At 57.1% G+C, this 17,960-nt stretch overlaps 1 protein-coding gene across 7 annotated transcripts in view; it reads right to left on the bottom strand.

Moving 5' to 3' along the window:
• Positions 1–1,732: 1,732 nt before the first annotated feature.
• Positions 1,733–17,960, bottom strand: part of CTDP1 (CTD phosphatase subunit 1) — a 47,258-nt gene continuing 31,030 nt past the window's right edge. For 6 of the 7 annotated variants that reach the window (XM_036884088.2, XM_036884083.2, XM_036884089.2 and 3 more), the window contains 3 exons: positions 17,100–17,262; positions 9,003–9,157; positions 1,733–2,659 (listed from right to left, as the gene is read on the bottom strand). In XM_036884088.2, coding sequence (XP_036739983.2) covers positions 2,521–2,659; positions 9,003–9,157; positions 17,100–17,262 — 457 coding nt within the window. In that variant the 3' untranslated portion in view covers positions 1,733–2,520. The remainder of the gene's footprint in view (positions 2,660–9,002; positions 9,158–17,099; positions 17,263–17,960) is intronic. The other variant, XM_036884086.2, reaches the window with a different exon arrangement.

Genomic DNA, 17,960 nt, shown 5'->3' with positions numbered 1-17,960 from the left:
GAACTGTTGACAAAAGGGCACACCACCTGAGTAAGCTACCACCACCTGTTAGGTGCCCAGCTCCAACCCCACCTGGCCCACTAAGGTGTGCCTGTGTGAACAGGACCCAGCTGGGCCCGCACGGGACTCGCTTACAGTCTCCTGAGCGCTTGGATCACAAGGCTGCCCATCTTTCTTTCTCGCAGATTACTGACTGAAGGACGCAGGCTCTGTCATAGGGGATTTCCAGCCATTGGGTTCTGCTGGGTCCTGGACTACTCCTTCCTTGAGGGGGTGCTTGGGACAGCAGGGCCCTGAGCCCCCGGAGCCTCTGTACCCACTACTCTGGGCACCAGGGTTAGGCACCGCTAACAGCAGCAGGGAGGCAGTGGCCCAGAGGCCAGAGCCCTGGCCACTGCACCATGAGAGCTAATTGGCATCGAGCGCTTCCCAGAAACAGCGGCCACAGCTGCTTTGTGTTTAGAGGCAGTCTCGAGATGATTCAGATTCAAGATTCTGCTGTCTCCACTTCTGTGCCAACACAGATCAGAAAGGAGGGTCTCCCCTTTCTGCCCCACAGGAAAGATGGGCTGGAAACCCCAGGGCCCTGTGGCATAAGAGCAAGCGATGCACCTACAGACCCTGACCTTGGTGTGACGTGAGGGTGCCACGCCTCCACACGTGGACGTCGGCCTGCCCACCTGTGCACGTGTGCAGGGTGACACCACCACCTTCCCATCTGCGTCATATGAGCGTGGATGGAATGTGGCCATGGGCCTGCTAAGTGCAGCCAGCAGAGAAGGCAGCCCAGGTGTGTGTGGTTCAGGCTGCAACAAAGCCGGACAGCTGTTGAACGCCTAGATCCAGCTGTACCCAAAGCCCCACCAAGTTGTCTCGGACAAGCAGGTCAGGACAGGAAGACATGCGCCCCTGAATGGTGACTCTGTCACCTGCAACTGGAAAGACTAACAGGACACAGCCTTGGCCCAACACTCGACTTTTAATTTGGTAACTAGCCCAGAAAAAGGAAAGAGAAAGGTCTGCTGCACTGCTGACCCGGACTGAAGGAGCAGGTACTCTTCACTGTGTCCAAATCACGCCTGGAGCCCTGCGCCCTGGGTCTGGCATCCCTTCTCCACACTGGCCGTACCCCAAGTCCTCCTGGATTCTGGGCTTCCTCCACCTGCAGCCCAGAGCTTGGCTGGGAGCGTGCAGGGGGCTGGTGAGGGGCCGCCTCGGAGGCGGCTGGGCACGGCGGCTGAGCCCAGCACAGAGACCTCGGGGTGGCGTGTGCTAGCTGGGTTTTCCTGACGCTGGACAAGCACATGGGACCTGCAGGTCAGACCTGTGACCGCCCACAGGGACAGGGACAATGTGTGACCCAGCTGTGTGGCCGGCGCACTGTATGTGATGAATCCTACCTCCAACCCATCAGCCACGAGCTGCTCGGGCTGGACCTGTATGCTTCCCGGAACCTCAGCGCCCACATCCGCACCTCCAGCCAGAAGGGACAGCAGCCCTTGGTGTTCCCAAGGCTTTGGTGCGAGCTTTGGGAACCCCCAGCAGGACTCACGGCCATGGAATGGCCTCGGGGACTCGGCTAGACCACCTCTCTGTTTGAGCCTCCATGGCCCCAGAAATCAACCCTGCAGCCGACGCGCTGTGTGGCTCCGCAGCTCCCGACAGGGTGGGTAGGGGCGGTGGTGCAGGAGGGGCTCAGGGCTGGGCTCACTCTGCTGCACGCCAGCTGGGGGAGCTTACGAAAGAGATTTTTATTAAATGAAAGAAAATCTGTTTGATGGGTCAGATATGAAATATACAAAACCTTTACAGCAGGCTTCTCAGGAGTGAAAGGCTCCCCAGAAGGTGGGGCCCATCAGGGAGGCGGTCCAGGTGGTGTGGACCCGGCCCTGGGAACCTGGTCAGCAGAGAGCTCCAGGGACCCGGGTATCACAGCACTGCTCAGAAGTGCCCCGGCCCTCACCAAGCCCGAGGGGCAAGGCGGCGGGGGCTCACCGGGCCCAGCCAAGCCATCCTTGGGTTCTGCGCACACTCGAACACGCTGTCTCGTAAAAATCCTTCCGTATTTTCTGGTAACTTGGGCTGTGGAAAAGCATGACGAGAAGCCAGGTTCTCGCTACGTCACCTTCCAGGTCTTGTTGGATTCCCCAGCGTCTTCACCTGAAATAATATGTGGTGGAATTTAAAGGGAAACCACCCCTGCGCCCAAGAGTACCCTTACTACACAACAAACTGCAAACTCCAGTCCTGCTGTGCGGCTCTGCTGAGCTCAACGAGGATCTTTGGCATGGTGCACGGCTTCCCCTGTAACACTCTGTTGCTTAAAAACATAGACTTTTTCCTGTAGTAAAACTTCTAAAAACACCTATTTCTGCAAAAAAATGTTTCTGTATGTGGAGCTCTGCAAAATATACACGTTGTCCTGAAGAAAAGGAAACCCCATCTGAGGGGCGGTGCGGGGAAGTGGAGAGCTGCACGGAGGGAAGGTGATCTGTGTGGTGGCCCCGTGGCCTCCCGAGGTCACATGAGGTCGCTGAGCTCGGCCTCCAGGGCTGCAGCCATCTCATCGGCCTCTGAGCTGCTGCCCTCCTCGTCCTCACAGCTGGACTCCCTGCTGGACTCGCTGGCAGCGTCTTCATTCAGCTTTCTCTTGTGGCCTCTAGAAGAGAAGCACACATCCCGTGAAACGCCCAGGCTCACATATCCCCAGCATACACATCCTGTCAAACTCCCTGGCTCGCAAACACCTGGCACACACATCCTGTAAACACACATCCTGTAAAATGTCCTGGCTGGCACATGCCCAGCTTGCACACACACGTCTCTGCCACATGGTGACTACCAATTGCAGAGTAGCTTCTGGTTTCAACGCAAAGATGAACTCTGGTTCTGCAGCCAAGAGCAAGTGTGGGGCCATCAGCCCCGGGACCCCAGCACTCGCTTCGTCCGCTCCCTTCACTGCCAGCCCCACATCTCAAAGGCTGAGTAGATCGGGGGAGACAACAGAGGCCCACCAGGGCTGAGAGAACTGACAAGTCCACGCTGGGAGAAGGCAGATCACATGACAAAGGAAGCACCCAGGCAGACAGCAAGATGCCTGGACGCTAGCAGACGTGGAGGCGGAAGAGGCAGAAGAAAGGCCCAGCCCCGTGCACGCCGCCAGCTCCACCTCGCTGAGCTGGAAGGAACCGGCACGGACGGGACACAGGGGCACCCGCCAGGAGACAGGCCAGGAGCCCCCACGCTTGGGAGGACCGAAGGGCTCCTCGCAGGAGTCGCGTTCGAGCGACGCCCCAGCCCCACTCTGGGCGGCTTGAGACTCTGAATCTGCCCACACGGAGCAGGTCTGACTGCAGACGGACAGGGGCCGCTCCTTGCTGGTGAATGACTGGAAACAATGCCGGGCAACAGAAAGCCTCCATCTCGTGGGAGAACTGCAGCTCCCGCTTGAACCGCTCAGTCTGCTGTTACAAGGAGCACTCTGGTGACAGCTTTGTGCACACGCGTGACTGTACCGCTTGGATGGGCTTCTGAAAGCAGCATGGCCAGGCTGGAAGGCATCTGCATTTGAGACCCGAGGGTGGCTGGCAAGCTTCCCTCCACAGTCATACTGATCCTCTCCTACGAGGACGGGTGAGGGTGCCCGAGTTTCTGCACCTTCCATGTGCAGTATGTTACGGCTGTCTGGCCATTGCCAGCATGACAGAAAGTGGATCTTTATCATCTAATGCGCCTTCTTTCCTGGGCTGTGCCCATGCCCCAAGCTGGACCTCAGAGGCATCCCTCTGTGGAGAAAGCAAGGTCCTGGAAGAGCATTACTGTGGCCGTCCCTTCGTCTGAAGAGCTGAGACACATCGTCCACTCTGATCAGCATAAAGAACAAAATAAGAACACCCCAATGGGGTATCAGTGGACTTCAATCAGCACCTGCCAAACTCCACAATCATGGGGTTCCAGCAGTCAGCAACGCTCGGCAGAGGCTCTGGAGGTCGCGCTGGGACACTGGCCCTGATGCGAGGCCGCACGCTGCCCTGCAGGCACCCCCAGTGCTGGTGTCCTTCCATGATCACTGAGCCTTTTTGGTGGTGCACAAACAGGACTGCCACACATGACAGTCACACATGTGACATGTACACATGTGTAACCAGGCAGACAGAACGCAATGTATAACTGCACAGTAAGAAACACACATGCATGGAACACATGCAAGTCTATGCATATGCATGTGACCTGTGTGTCACATACATACAGTATGATCTACAACACACCGATAATCTGAAACCACTAATGCTGGAGTTGGGAAAACTACATCATCTACAGGACACGAAGGGGGACTGTCCTAGGAGCTGATGAACAAGGGAAGGCAGCTACCGACTGCCCAGAGTCGGGTGTGCACAGCAGACGTGGCATCGACAAGCTTGTTCAAAGACCCCGCTGGGTTTGAGCTGTGTTCAGGTGAGAGCAGTGTGAAGTGCATGCCTGCCCTAGGCTCCCTGGGCCCCCATTGTGTGCGGCTGCATTAATGCCCTGCATTTACCTGCCTGGGTTTTAACAGCACCTGGGAGCTGAAAGCTACCCGGTAGCTGGGGGCCTGTGGACAGAGCCACCCAGGGGGGAGGCTCTGCAGAACCTGGTGGGATTTAATACACGTTCCCTCAGGCCCAGCGGTCCCAGGGCGTTTAGCCCCGTGCATATCCAGGAAGACCAGCTTGGCCGCAGGGATTGATGCACAAGAACTCGGGGATGCCGGGGCAAGGCGGGTGGTGCTGGTGGGAACTGGACCCAGGCAAGGTCAAGAACACAGACTGGGCTCTGTGACGAGCTGTCACTGTAAGTGCCTAAGACCTGCAGCTGAGGGTCCCACCCCGAGGACCCCTCCCCACCTCTGGGCTCACCCCCTGCAGTGCCGGGAACTGTGATGGCCAACAGCCGCACACCGGCTTGACTCACTCACTCTGGGGATGTGGATGAAACACAGTGCTTAGACCTACGTGAGACTTTACTGCTGACTGCGGTCGTTGCAGGAATTTCAGGGGTGCAAGGAGCACAGGGCTGAGTGCGAGAGCACCCCGTCCTCGCTGACACAGCTCCATTTTAAAAGCCATTTATAGGAGTACAGGAACGTGAAGGGGGTCGAGAGGACAGGCCACCTGAGGTCACTGGGGCTCCGGACAGTGGTCTAGCCCAGCCACCCCCAGCTCCGGCCCCTGCAGGAGCGGCTGCAGCCCCCTGTCCACCCGTGGTGGTGAGGTAGGTGCCTTCTGCTGCTCTGAGCTCTTCGTTTTCCCAGACAAGACCAAGGAGTGGCTCAGACACATGTCCCCAAAGGGGTGGCACGCGCAGCTGTGCCCGGCCTAGGCCTCCATCTGACAGCACAGGCAGCCAGGGGCTGAGGAGGATGCTGACATCATCCTGGGGCTGGGCCCCAGGGCTAAGTCCCCACAGAACAGGGCAGTGCCAGGAGCTGGGGGGGCTGCCCTGCATGATGTGAGGCACTGGATCTGCTCAGCCCTGGAGGGTTAGGGGAGAAAAAGGAAAAACAGACCCAGAAAAGGTTCCTCTCAGGGATTCTTTCTGGTGGGATGCATGGACCTGGCAGCAGCCAGAGCTGGGGCCTTTCAGGGACAGTGTGCGGGTAGGAAGCAGCTGGCACCAGCTTGAGTGCACAACAGCGCACGTGGGCTGGCACCTAGAGTTTGCTATCCAGTAAGGAACAATTATCTTACTAACTGTGGCAAAGAAGCACACATTATTATTTTATACCAGCAGCTAACCAGTGAGAATCAAACAGGATCCGTAAAGCCTATGTTTTTGCAATTGCTGGTTATAACCAGCTTGATATTTTTTTTTGCAGAAAGCAGCAGCAGCACTGCACATGATGAGGCCAGGCCACCCCAGCCGACACAAGCCCAGAGCATGCGTGCAGAGGCCCCGTGAGTCCTCGGGCATGCCATCCCCAGGCTGGCCTCCTTATCAGCAAGCACCAGTGACAATGACGTGTGTGTGGTGTTGCCAACAGTTTGGAGATTTCTGGTTTGGGCAAATCCTTCTCAAATATTTACTTGGCTTTTTTATCTTAAGGGTTTACCTCAAGGGACAGAAGTGCCTCGCAAACTGCAGTACATGACACGGGCACTTGATGTTGATTTGAAAGAGGAATGAACCAATTCCTGAGGACAAGTGAAACCACCACCTCCTCCTTCCATGAAAAATAATTTTCAAGTTCCAGTGATGCTAAAATTGTCAACAGCCTGGCCGTGAGGATCAGCAGGACCTGCCAACACCAGGTGCTGAGGCCCAAGTCAGACGTGTGTCCAGCGCGGAACATGTCGTCTAATGTGGGAAAAGTCATTATGGAGCCAAAACGGTCCACATGCAGAAAACAGAACAGAAAACAAAAACCCCAAACACACTTTACTTAATCACAAATAAAAACCATTGTGTGAGACATTTAAAAAAACCCACTCTTTGAGGTTCTAGCAAACCAGAACAAGGGAAAAATACAACGAGAAAATCACATTCACCAACTTTCCTGGCCAAGACAGGAAGGAGAGTGGAGCAGCAGGGCATGCCCCAAGCCCTGGAGCGTCTGTGATGGCGACGCGCACACCGGGCAGGAGGGCGGGGGGGGGCGTGCGGGTGCGGGTCCTGGCAGTGGGGGGTGGGGGGGCACACGGGGGCAGTGGGAGCACATCAGGGTGCCTGTCTTACTCTTGGATCCCAAGTCCTAAAGCCCCAAAGACAAACCCGTAAGACACAGACAGACCCACACAGAGGGCGCCGTGGCCGGGGTCCTGCCAGCGCCCCTCCTCCTGTCAGTGCCCGGAGGACTCAGCCAGAGCCACAGCGGAAGCCCGTCACCACGCTGTTTGCCTTTGCTCAGAACTCTCTCTGCGAGACTGGGCAAGCGTCTGGCCACGGGGTGAATGTGCCCTCTCCCTGCGCCAGCCAAAAAGCGGGGTGCAGGACACCCCTTGACCTGTATGCCATCTGTGCCTCTGGTCTGGAAGGTTCTTTCCAAGGCAGTCCTGGTCTGCTTCATTTGTGAACAGATATTTAGCAAAAATAAAGAAACGGAGCAGCTCGTTAACACACCTGCGCTGCTCTGGGAAGGACGGCCCCGTGGGCTCTGCCGGTTCTTTCCGAGTCTCGGTGATTATGCTTTGAGTTTCTTTCTTTTTACTTGACCGAGAAAACAATACTGGGTCAAAAACTCATAACCATTGTGCTGCCAATCAACAGTGCTGCAAAGACACCCCGTCATGGGACCCACACTCTCCTCCGAGCCAGGGCCCCTGCCCCCCAGGCCCCTCCCCAGGACGAAGCACAGCCGAGTAAGCCCCAAGGCAGCTGTGCCAGCATCTCAGCAAAGCTGAAGTCCTGCTCCGCAACTGGCAGGTGCAGAGCCAGGGCCTTGGTGCAGGGGCATGCCCGCAAGACCACACAGCTGCACACACCAGCTCATCCTCTCTGAGCGAGTCTCACCCAGACATGGCCGTCCTGTCCACACATGCTCCCTGCACTGCAGGGGCTCTGGCCCAGTCCTGTCTTGTAACTGGGCTTCTGAGGAAGCTGCCCTTCCTAAAACTCGGTATTCTCACAGAACAGACCAGACAGGCTATGACCTGACAGCAGATGCAGAAAAGAGCGGTCACATGCACTGCAGCTGGCGTACCTGCACGACCCCACGACCCCAGGTCCCCACGGCAGACGCAGGCACAGCGAGGTTCAAGGCCTTGCCAGGCCATGTGGCCAAGAAGGCTTCAGCCCCGGCCTGACTGGCTTCTGCCCATACAAGTGGTCATTCGGTATGGCGCAGGGCAGGACAGTGACCCATCGCAAGGGAGCCGAGCCTCAGGCTGACAGCCTGCCCCAGTGCGTCGCCACCCAGGACGAGACAGGTTCCCAGGTCACCAGAGCAGAAGCCCAGTGAAAAAGTCGGAGGTCAGGGTGTAGGTGAACCTAGCTTGGAGGGAAACTGCCCCCGCCGAGCACCCCCAGATGTGGGTGCCCTGCAGGGTTTTCCAATGTTGAAAGTTCTGCCCTCGGGACTTTCTCAGGGACCGTCCAGAGACGTTCTCCACCAGGATGGGAGGACAGAGAAAGCACCCTGGGGCGGGGCACAGGCCGAGGCTGCCTGGCGGGTGGGGGCTCAGGCTCCCGCAGGACGGAACAGGGGGTGAGGGTGGGAGGCAGAAAGAGGCAGAAGGCAGAAAACTAAGCAAACAAAAATGAGGTGACTATCAAGTCCCAACAGAACAAAAAGATGCTTAAGGAAGATGTACAGCCGTTGTGTCCTGTTGATGCCGTGGAAGTGGCTACAGTGGCCAACCCAGAGCGGCCCCACAGCCAGACAGCGAGTGTCAGCATGGAGCCACCGGGCGTGCGCCGTGACACGCCGCTGAAGTACTCAACATCCTGGGGCGCCCAGGGCCCACCAACAGGGGCTCTGGAATAAGCGGCATAGCTTGAGGGACAGAGTGCGGGCAGGCGTAAAAAGGCACGAGACCCTTCACTCCGCGGGAGCGGGTGGCGAGGTGTGTGGGGCCAGGCGGGGGCCTGCGCCCGCTCCAGCCTGCCCGCCGTTCCCATGGGAGCCCAGGGGTCCTTCAGACGCCTCCCGCCTCCACTGTATACACACGTTGCCACTTAAGATGGACACAGGGCACTTTGTCAGGTAGAAAAATTACATATGCCCAGGTGACAACTAAAATCATAAACATTTGATGAAAAGCCAAGTGTTATATTCTGCCTGCTCTGGGGTGCAGAGTCTGATGTGGCTGGAATGTCTCAGATGACAGGAGCGGCCTTTGCCCCCGACAGGGCCACCTGTTGCTGCTGCCGGGGGTGGGGTGGGGGGGGTGGGGGGGGAGGCAATGCCCAAAGAGCTGGCCGACACTCGGCTGGGAGGATGTGGGGACAGGTGTGTGTGGGAGAGGTGGCCGCAGGCTGGGTGCCCTCCCCTGCCCCTTTACCCAGGCCCTCACACCTGGCACCCTCACCTGGGCCCGCAGCTGGCTGCCGGGTTCCTCTCGCTGGCTGGAGCTGACTGGAGGCTGTGCCCCGCCTGGGCCCCCACGGCCTTGGGCTCCGCTTCCTCTGGCTGCTTCCTCTCACTGTCGCTGTCATCGCTGCCTTCTCCAAGGATGTCGTCCACCTGACGGGGGGCCGGGAGTCAGCACGCTTACAGCATGTCCCCTCCCCCGGGGGAACGCACAGCAAGAACAATGCAGACCCCACTTCCCACCACGGACCCCCTGGGTGTGCTTCCAGGGGGGCCTCTACGGGGCCCCGGCCTGCTCCCGCTCTGATAGCGGAGGCTGCAACGGGCTGGTCCTTGGAAGCAGCAGTGGGCACACAGGATGGACGGTGGGAGGAGGCGGCCCGGCTGCCCCGCCCCTGTGGCTGTTCTGCCTGCTGCTGTGAGCTGGTGGCCGCCTTGCCGGGATCCTGCACCCGAGTGACCTGGTGTATGGGCGACACAGGTCACTTCTTGGCTGCATGATCCTAACCAGGATCTGATCTCTGGTGTGTAATGGTTTTATGGTGAATAATCAGGGTATTTTTCTAAAATGCTCAAGGGCAGTGAGTGAGTGGCACAAAACCACTGTTCTCCAGGAGGAGCCCTGGAGTTTGGGAGGGGCAGTCACTGCTGGTGGAGCCCAGCTGTGCCTGACACGCCTCAGGCCTACCCGACCGTGGACGTGCCAAGCAAGGGCGACAGAGAGCCTTGGCTGGCGGGCCCGGGTAACAGGCCAGGTTTGCTGAACTGCTCCACCAGCAGTGCTGGAGCCCAGCCGTGCCCGGGAAGGGGGGCAGAGCCAGGGCAGAGAGCCCCACGCAGAGCAGGTGGAGGGCTGAGCCGGGCCCACAACCCATCCCAGAGGATGTCTGCTCCCCCGCCCTGCAAACGCCCAGGGGCCAGGCCCAGCTGCAGGGCAGGTGTCTGCTGCCAGTGGCGCTCACTCCATCAGCCGGCCTGCCCTGTAGCCCTGCTCTAGCTGCCTAGGAGGCAGACAGAAGCTGCCCCCCAGCACCACACAGCCACACGAGGGCACTTGGTGAGCCCAGACGGGTCCTGCATCCCACCTGCTTGACCTCGGGAAGATCCAAGGTCTCTGTGCCGTGGTGTCTCAGGTTCATCTTTGACTTTGAACAGAGCCAATGCTGGTAACAGGGAAGATCAGGTGTGAAAGGCACGAAGGTAAGCAAAGGCAGGCGGCCCCTGCAGGGACGCTCTAGAGGCCACACAGGTGGCACTGGGTTCCCTACTGGTTTTCCTCCCTTCTAATTTAATTTGTGAGAAAACTTACAGTCCTTGGACAGAGGCAACCAAGACCCCCATCTGCCAACAGTGTCAGGCCAACTGCCGAGGCCCCCGGGAACAGTGGAACCCAATGTGCCCATCTCTGGTAAGATGGCAACTGATGCCAACACAGGGGTTAGAGTTCACAGGCTCGATCCCGGCTCAGAAGCCTGCTTGAGTATCTCCTGAACGACTCCAGCCTACGAATTGCCCAGGAAGTGCCAGGGTGTTTCAAGACTTGACATGAACTTATTTAAATGGGTGAACAGTGCTGTGTGGATGACGACACCCTCCAGGGCCAGGTCCTCTGACACAGTTCCAGGCTGAAGGTGTTTTATATTTTCCCCAGAAAGATACACTCAGAAAAAGGAAACTGATGTCACAAATCTGTAAGTCAACACAGTTGCCAGTTTATAACCTCAAATCAGGCCATTATTTGAGTTTACTGATCTGCAAAGCTGCTTAATGTGTGTGAAATAATAAGAGATAATTATTTATTGGTCTCTGTCCGCAGTTTCAGGCACAGAGCTCCTAAATCTCCTTGGGTTTCCTGGGTGAAAGCATCTTTGTCCTAAGGAGGTGAATCTGACTGGGCCTCAGGACAGGTTGTCACCAGGAAGATGGGCTGTGATGAGAAGCTTGATGCTTTTAGTCCCATGGCCAGCCTCCAGGGAGGGGGTGGGCTGGAGAGGGAGTTAATGATGGGTTGGGCTATGTGGCAAAGCCACCATAAAAATCCCAGAAGCACGGGGCCAGGAAGCTTCGGGTTGGCGACACATTCACATGCTGGAAGGGGCCTCTCCAGCTCCACAGGCACAGAGGCTCCTGTGCTCGGACCCTCCGGAACTCGCCCAAGTGTCATCACATGATAAACCAGTAGACGTGAGCAGGCGTGTCCCTGATTCTGTGAGCCATCCCTGCAGATGATGGAACCCAAGGGGGGCTGTCCCAGAAACCCCAATTCATACTAGTTGGCCCTAAGTGTGTGTGACAACCTGGACCCACCACTTGTGACTGGCATCGGATGTGGGGCAGCCTTGTGGGTCTGAGCCTCAGCCATGGGGCCCAGGCGGCTGGTGTCAGAAACCCCTTCCAATCTGGGCACCCAGAGGGCTCTCTGGGTGTGAGTAGAGGACACAGCATTTTCCCAGGCGAGTCTGGACAAATGGCCTCCCACCTGGCCCACTTCTCACAGAGAACCCAGTGAAGGCGGGCTGGACCTAAGCACACAGCTGATGTGGGGGGCTGGCATGTGCCTTCTCTGGGCTGCCAGGAGTGTGGGCTGGCTGCAGCTGGAGGGGCTGCCTGCGGGGCACCAGAGCCTGGGGCAGGGGGTGCGTGCTCACCGAGGCTGGTTGGGTCTGAATGCCGAACTACAGGAACACCATGGTTGCTTTAACGTGAAATTTAAGAAGTACATTAAGTTTAGAAAGACTGGGTTTTCAGCTTATTCCAGAAAACACCCAAAGGCAGGCTTGCTTGTGGGTGTATCTAACTCATGAGAACTGCTCTCTATAGACAGCCTCTCGGGAAGCAGCGAGGGCTCCCCCCGCCCGCTCCCTCTGCCCCCACCAGCCGTGGGCAACCAGGGACCGAGCTGCTGCCTTCTCACTCCCAGCACCACCCTGGGCGGAGAGTGGCTTGGCCAGAGCCACCAAAAGGGCAAGCTCACGTCCAGGTCAGTGACATCCAGATCGGTTCAGTGTCCCAGCTCAGTGACACTGTGCTCCCCTCAACAGACAGCTGCCAATGGGCACGGACCTTCCATGTCAGAGCACAGGAGCATTTTCCCCACAGCTGCTTAAATGCAGAGGTGAGGGTGGTGCGCACGGGCTGCCCTGGGCTGAAGGCACTTAGTTCTGATGTCGTTAGTGTTTCCAACGTTACTGGTACGTTTAACCGGCCACATTTACACTATCTTGATAAGCAAACCTCCTATTAGAATATTCTATTAAACTTTGCTCTGAAAATACGTAAGACCTTTAACTCTGTACCATATCTTTTCAAGGGAAAAAAAAGGAATTTGAAAAATCAGTTATTTTAAGTTTGATCACTGAAGACCATGATCACAGCAGCTCAGAGGCCCTGACGCCCGCTGGACGTGGGCTGTCAGCAGGTCACTCCAAGCTGGAGCTCGACCTTGTCACTGGCGCCTATGCTTGGCGGACAGCCAACTGGGGGTGTGCTCACCTGCCAGCTGTTTGAAATACTCGGAGAAGTATTTTGTCAGCCAACCAAAATCATGGTACATGTTAAAACGTGACCGTATCTGAGTTAGGTGCCATCTGCTCTGACTCCCCTCTGCTGCTTCCTCGCACCTTGAGGAGGGCATGCAACCCAAGGGCTTTTGCTGAGAGAGAGAGGTAACCGCACTTCCCGAGAACAGTAATGCACAAGGAGCTGTTTGCTGTACAGACATTACTTTTAAAATGCTAAGGTAATATTTCAAAATCAGAAGGAGAAATCTGAGAGCAAGTATGTGAAGAGAAAAGCAAAATCCATTCTACACCACGTTAGGTACTAAATTCCCTCACGCCAAGGGCGCCGGGCCACATCAGGTCTCATCAGTCTACTCGGAAGATGCAGGATCACCAAGAATTACTGCATCTCACCACGACCACTGACCTTCAGAGAGAAACGGTGGGAGAAGAATGGGAACAGAAGGCAGGAAGAACAGACAAGAGCAGCAGGCAGCGGCAGAGCCGCAGAGGGGAGGGCGCGAGCCGGCGAGGCAGGGGGCAGTGACAGGACTGAGACCCCCGGGCCAGCTGCTAGCTCACTCCTTCTCCGCCATCTCATAGGAGCATGAGGAGGGACTCTGATGCCAGGTGGTCTCCTCTGGCCCTGCAGAAATAGTGTAAAAGCTGGTTGAGGTTAGGGATGGCCAGAGCCTAAGACGCAGGGCCTGTGGTATGATCAGGGGCCCGACAGAGAGAAAAGCGCGTGCAGGCACTTGAGCCAAGTGGCCTGAATGAGGGGCAGCTCCTCTCTCAGAAAGGCCACCGTTCCAAACAGCTTCAGAATTCTCAGCTCTAGTCTCAGGGAAGAAACCGCTGTCAAGTCTGCAGCGATACCACCTAAAAGGCATTTGGAACCAAAATAAATGTATTTCTCTCCTCGGCCAGAGAACACACATCCCAGAACTCTCTTTAAAATGTCATATTCTTTTAAGCTGAAAGCACTTGAAGTCACATTAACTTCCTCTGACAATGGTCTCAAAAGAGCAGCAGCATTGTGCAAACTGTGTTGGACCTGGGTCTCAACACTGTGCAGCAGGCCCACAGGGGCCCAGAGATGGCGTCCTCCCACGCTGCATTCCGAGCATCCGAGCAGCTGCCCCGGCTCCGCCGCCTGTCCATGGAGGCCCGTTCCCTGGGGTCTCCTGTTCCTCCACCACCCACCACCCTCGAGAAGCCCACAGGCAGACACGCCGGAAATGGGAGACACTACTACAGGATCAGAACGCTGTTTTCACACTACCTTCAATCTCAGGCTTTTTTCCTAAAGGCTAGTATGTGTTGATCATCACCAGGTGTGTGGAAAGTTCACGTAGCAGCTGTAGGGCTATGTGCCTAAGGTACAACACGGCACTGTGCCAAGACATATAGTTTCCCTAACTTGGCTTTTTTGTGAAACGCGACTTTGAGAAGCCTGCTAACCCACATAAACCTCTGAGTCACGTGGCTGAGTTGGTCCTGCCCCAAACTGGTCACAGCGCAAACGCTGCTGTGGCACCCCGCCCAATCTCAGCATTCAAAACAAGCCCAGAAAGAAAGCTAAGTGAGCAACCAGCCAGGGGCTGAAGGCCACAGACCAGGATTCAGTCTGCCAGGAGAACAAATACCTACTGCTCATAAAACACGTGTGACAGCACCCCTGATCCGGCCCGCTGACCTCTGGGAGAACCTCCAGCCGCTCGTGCAGCTGCGTGCAGCAGGGCTGACTGCTGCCCTGCACCTCAGAGAGCCTCCTCCCCAATGCCCAGCAAAGCAGCTCCCACACTGCTCAGGCGCCGTGGCCTTTCCCACACTGCCGACTGACCCGCCCTGGGGAGAGGAGCTGAGGGCACGCACAAAGGGCCCTCCACGAGGCTCAGGCTGGCCAGGAGTCCCGGAAAGCAGTGCCTTTGCCTCTCCCCCAGTCCTGGGTCTTGGGCACAATTTCTGCACCGCCTTCCTCTTCCTGGGCTCTGGCGATTTCACAATGGCTGAAACCATTTCCTTTCCAGTCTTGGGGACTGGGGTGTCTGTGAGTTCACCCGCACCCTGGCATCTCCGTTCTACGTGGGGCCTCAGTGCCTCTGCTGGACGGAGCCCGCCGTCCCACAGCTCCCACTGCTCCTCGTGACTTTCCTGCGCTTTGGGGAGCCTGCCTCCCTGCGAGCAAGGCTGTGCGTCTGACCATCCCAGTGGCTGGGCTGTCCTCTTGGGAATAGGCCAGTTTCCTGTTTTTTGTTGCTGACTCACGTCAGGATCGGGCGCTGGGCAGCGAAACATCACCTCCCCTCAGAGCCTCTGGAGAACAGTTGTGAGTCTCAGCAGGTGACAGTGAGCACGGGGCCCTGCCTGGGTGTCTGCAGACCATGGGGAGCCGCATCTGGTGCCCTCGGGTCTCATCCAAGGCCGGGCCTCTCAGCACTAGTTTCCTTGGCCCTGACCCACGTCTTTTCTCTTCAGAGTTAGCCTGGGACTTGGGTCCACTCGTGGCAGAACTGGGGTGTCGTCCCTCAGACCAAGTCCTTCGAGCTGCAGCAGCCCGTGTGGCTGGGGATGCCCACAGGGTGAAGAGGCGAGAACCCCACACTCCTGGGACCCGGCCCCAGGCCACAGCACAGCTCCACGGTGGGGCGGGGGAGAGGAGAAAAACCCACCCCGTAACGGGAATGGGTCAGAGCCGTGGTCACAGGAGGCCTGACCCACGGCCACGCCTGCCTTCTCGGGGCCCCGCCGAGGCCCCACAGCACCAAGCCAGCCCTGCTCCATGTCTTCTCCGGCCGCTGAGCTTTCCTGGCCTGTCAAATGTGCTCCTCCAGACAGCTGTCAGTTGGCTTGACCATTTAGGAACGCTTCAGTTCCCTAACCTAAACGCTCATTTTGTTTAACACAACAGTGGTACATCTTTAACTCTCAGAATAGGTGGCTATGTGTTTCTACGCAAAGGGTGGAACTTTCTGTCTATTTTGGAGCTGTGACCTGGGTATCCCATTACAAAACCTTCCATCAACCTCAAAAAGTGACAAACAGAAACAATCAAGTCCTAGCCAGCGGCCACAGAGGGTCAGAGAGGGACCAACCGAGAGACAAAATGATCGGGAGCACAAATGGCTTTAATTTCTAATCAGCAACTAGTTACAGAGCAACAACTGAGTGGGGGAGTAGAAACAGGGTGGAAAAATGCAGCAAACCCGGGCAGGAGCACAGAGGGGTGTGTGCGGTGCGCGCACTCACACACACTCACTCACGTGGTGCAGACGGTGGGGCCAGACGCTGGGGACGAGCACAGGCAGGAGGAGGGGACCCTGCGGCCATGGCTGCCATCTGCAGGCACGTGTGGGCTTGGGGAAGGCACACTGTTCACACCCCTGGAGCGGCACGAGGCACAGAGGATGGTCTCACTGCTGCAGCTGCGCCCCTAAGGTGGCACACCCCACCCTCAGCGCCTGCCCCTGCAGCCCCCACCACAGCGCCTGCCTCTGCAGCCCCCACCACAGGACTGAGCTGAGTGGTGATCGGCAGGCTGGGGGCCCATCCTGCCCAGAGCTGCTTATCAGCTCCGGGCAGACACCGCGACAGCCCCTCTCCCCTCTGCTGGTGCCCCTGCCTGACAGCGCAGACATGCTGGCAAACCTGGTCATGGGCAAAAACGTGATGCTGGAAGGCGTGCCACCGGGACATGCACTTTCTAACCTGCCTCACACAGAACAAAGAGTGAATTTGGGCAAAACGCCATGGAGGCATTAGTAACCATGTGCTCGCTAACTAGAATACTGCCACGACCATGCTTGTAGCCACCCCTCCACAAAGCTGGGGTCCTTGGTAGCTTTGGAATAAACTTGCTTTGTCTCAACATTTTGAAACCAAGGGACAACCTACCTTCACTCAGAATAACAGCAGCCCCTGGGGCGGAGCAGGGCAGACCCCCTGCCGGGCGGGAAAGCACTTCTCTAGACCCTGACCCACAGGAGCTTGCTGCTGCTGCTCTCCAGGAGCTGGCCTGTGGCAGAGGTGAGGGCCCCACAGAACACCGACAAGTGGGACCAGCCCGCCCACCCGGACCGGCTGCGGAGACTTTCAGAGACGAGCCAAGACACAGACAACGCCGACAGGGGAACCCCAACTGTGCTTGATCCCCCAAGTGGGTCTGGGGTCCTTTATCCCTATTTCCACAATTAAGCATCTGAAAACAAACTCTGCCATGCTGCCTCAAACACTGGATCACTGCCTCAAAAACAGTCACTGCCAGGCAGGCACATGCGTGTGCCCGAGCAGGCAGTGACTCGGACTCCTCCCCGTGGCAGGCGGACACTGGCCATCCTGGACGTAGCAGGCTGCTCAGCAGAACTCCGGCCCGCATGTGCTCCAGCCGGGGGTTAGGCCCCACCGGCGGGGTCACCAACCTGCCTCGGAAAGCACCCTCATTGCGCACGTTGCCACTGGTCCTGTAACGGAAACATCCCATGGAAGACAGGAGCACCAGTCCAAGGCCACACAGGTGGGCAGGGGCACGGTGCACCACACTGGGCCGCTGGGGCACACACGGTTGGGGCACCGGGCCCAGCGCGCCGGGGGCTCACCTCTTTGTCCATACTCTCTAAGTCCTCCTTACACAGTGTGTACAGCGGCATTGTCTCTGACATGCTGGGCTGTCGCTTTCTTCTAGAAGGACCGGGCTGCTCTCCGTCTTGACGATCCGGCGACTCTTCAGCAAACATCTGCTGCTGATGTGGCTGAACAGCTCTGAAATGAATTTTACAGGTGCTGCATGAGGAGGCCGGTTTGAATCCACCTTTTCAGCACTGAATCAGATTCCTGACTCTCGGGCTAGGCAAGCAAACACATATGTACAAATAGAAACTATCTTATGAAAAACGTGATGCCTGGTCAGCGTGCCCACATGGGCCTCCTTGGAGAGGGTCTGCTGACCCCAGGCTGACAGCAGACATGCCCGGGCTTCCTCCTGGTGGGAGCAGACACCCACCTTTTCTCACCAACAAACCACATGGTTCACAGAAATCCATTTTGCTCTGGAATTTTAGAACAAAGGGCAAAATGAGAAGAAAGAGAGAGATGAACACTTTCCTAGAAACCAGCAGGAAATGTTATTTATTTTCAAGATAAGGTCAAGCAGGCCATAAATTCAAAAAAACTAATCATTTCTATACTGCAGACCATAAAAACAGGAAAAATGAGACAGTGAATTTAAGAAACAGACCACAGAGGGCCAGAGTTAGACACCTGTCCACAAAGGACAGGAAAAGATGGTCCGGGACTATGTCTATACCGTTTTGTCAGACCATTTGATATTGATGTGATAAGTCAACAGCAGAAGCCGGCCTTCCCCTCAAGGGGGCTCCTGTTCCAGAGCCAGTGCACACTTAGGGCACTGTGCAGAAGCCAACCTTCCCCTCAAGGGGGCTCCTGTTCCAGAGCCAGTG

This window comes from Manis pentadactyla, chromosome 6 (genome assembly GCF_030020395.1).
Source record: "Manis pentadactyla isolate mManPen7 chromosome 6, mManPen7.hap1, whole genome shotgun sequence".
NCBI classification, from domain to species: Eukaryota; Metazoa; Chordata; class Mammalia; order Pholidota; family Manidae; genus Manis; species Manis pentadactyla.
The sequence above is the reverse complement of the archived record's forward strand: the minus strand, read 5'-3'. Positions and strand labels throughout refer to the sequence as shown.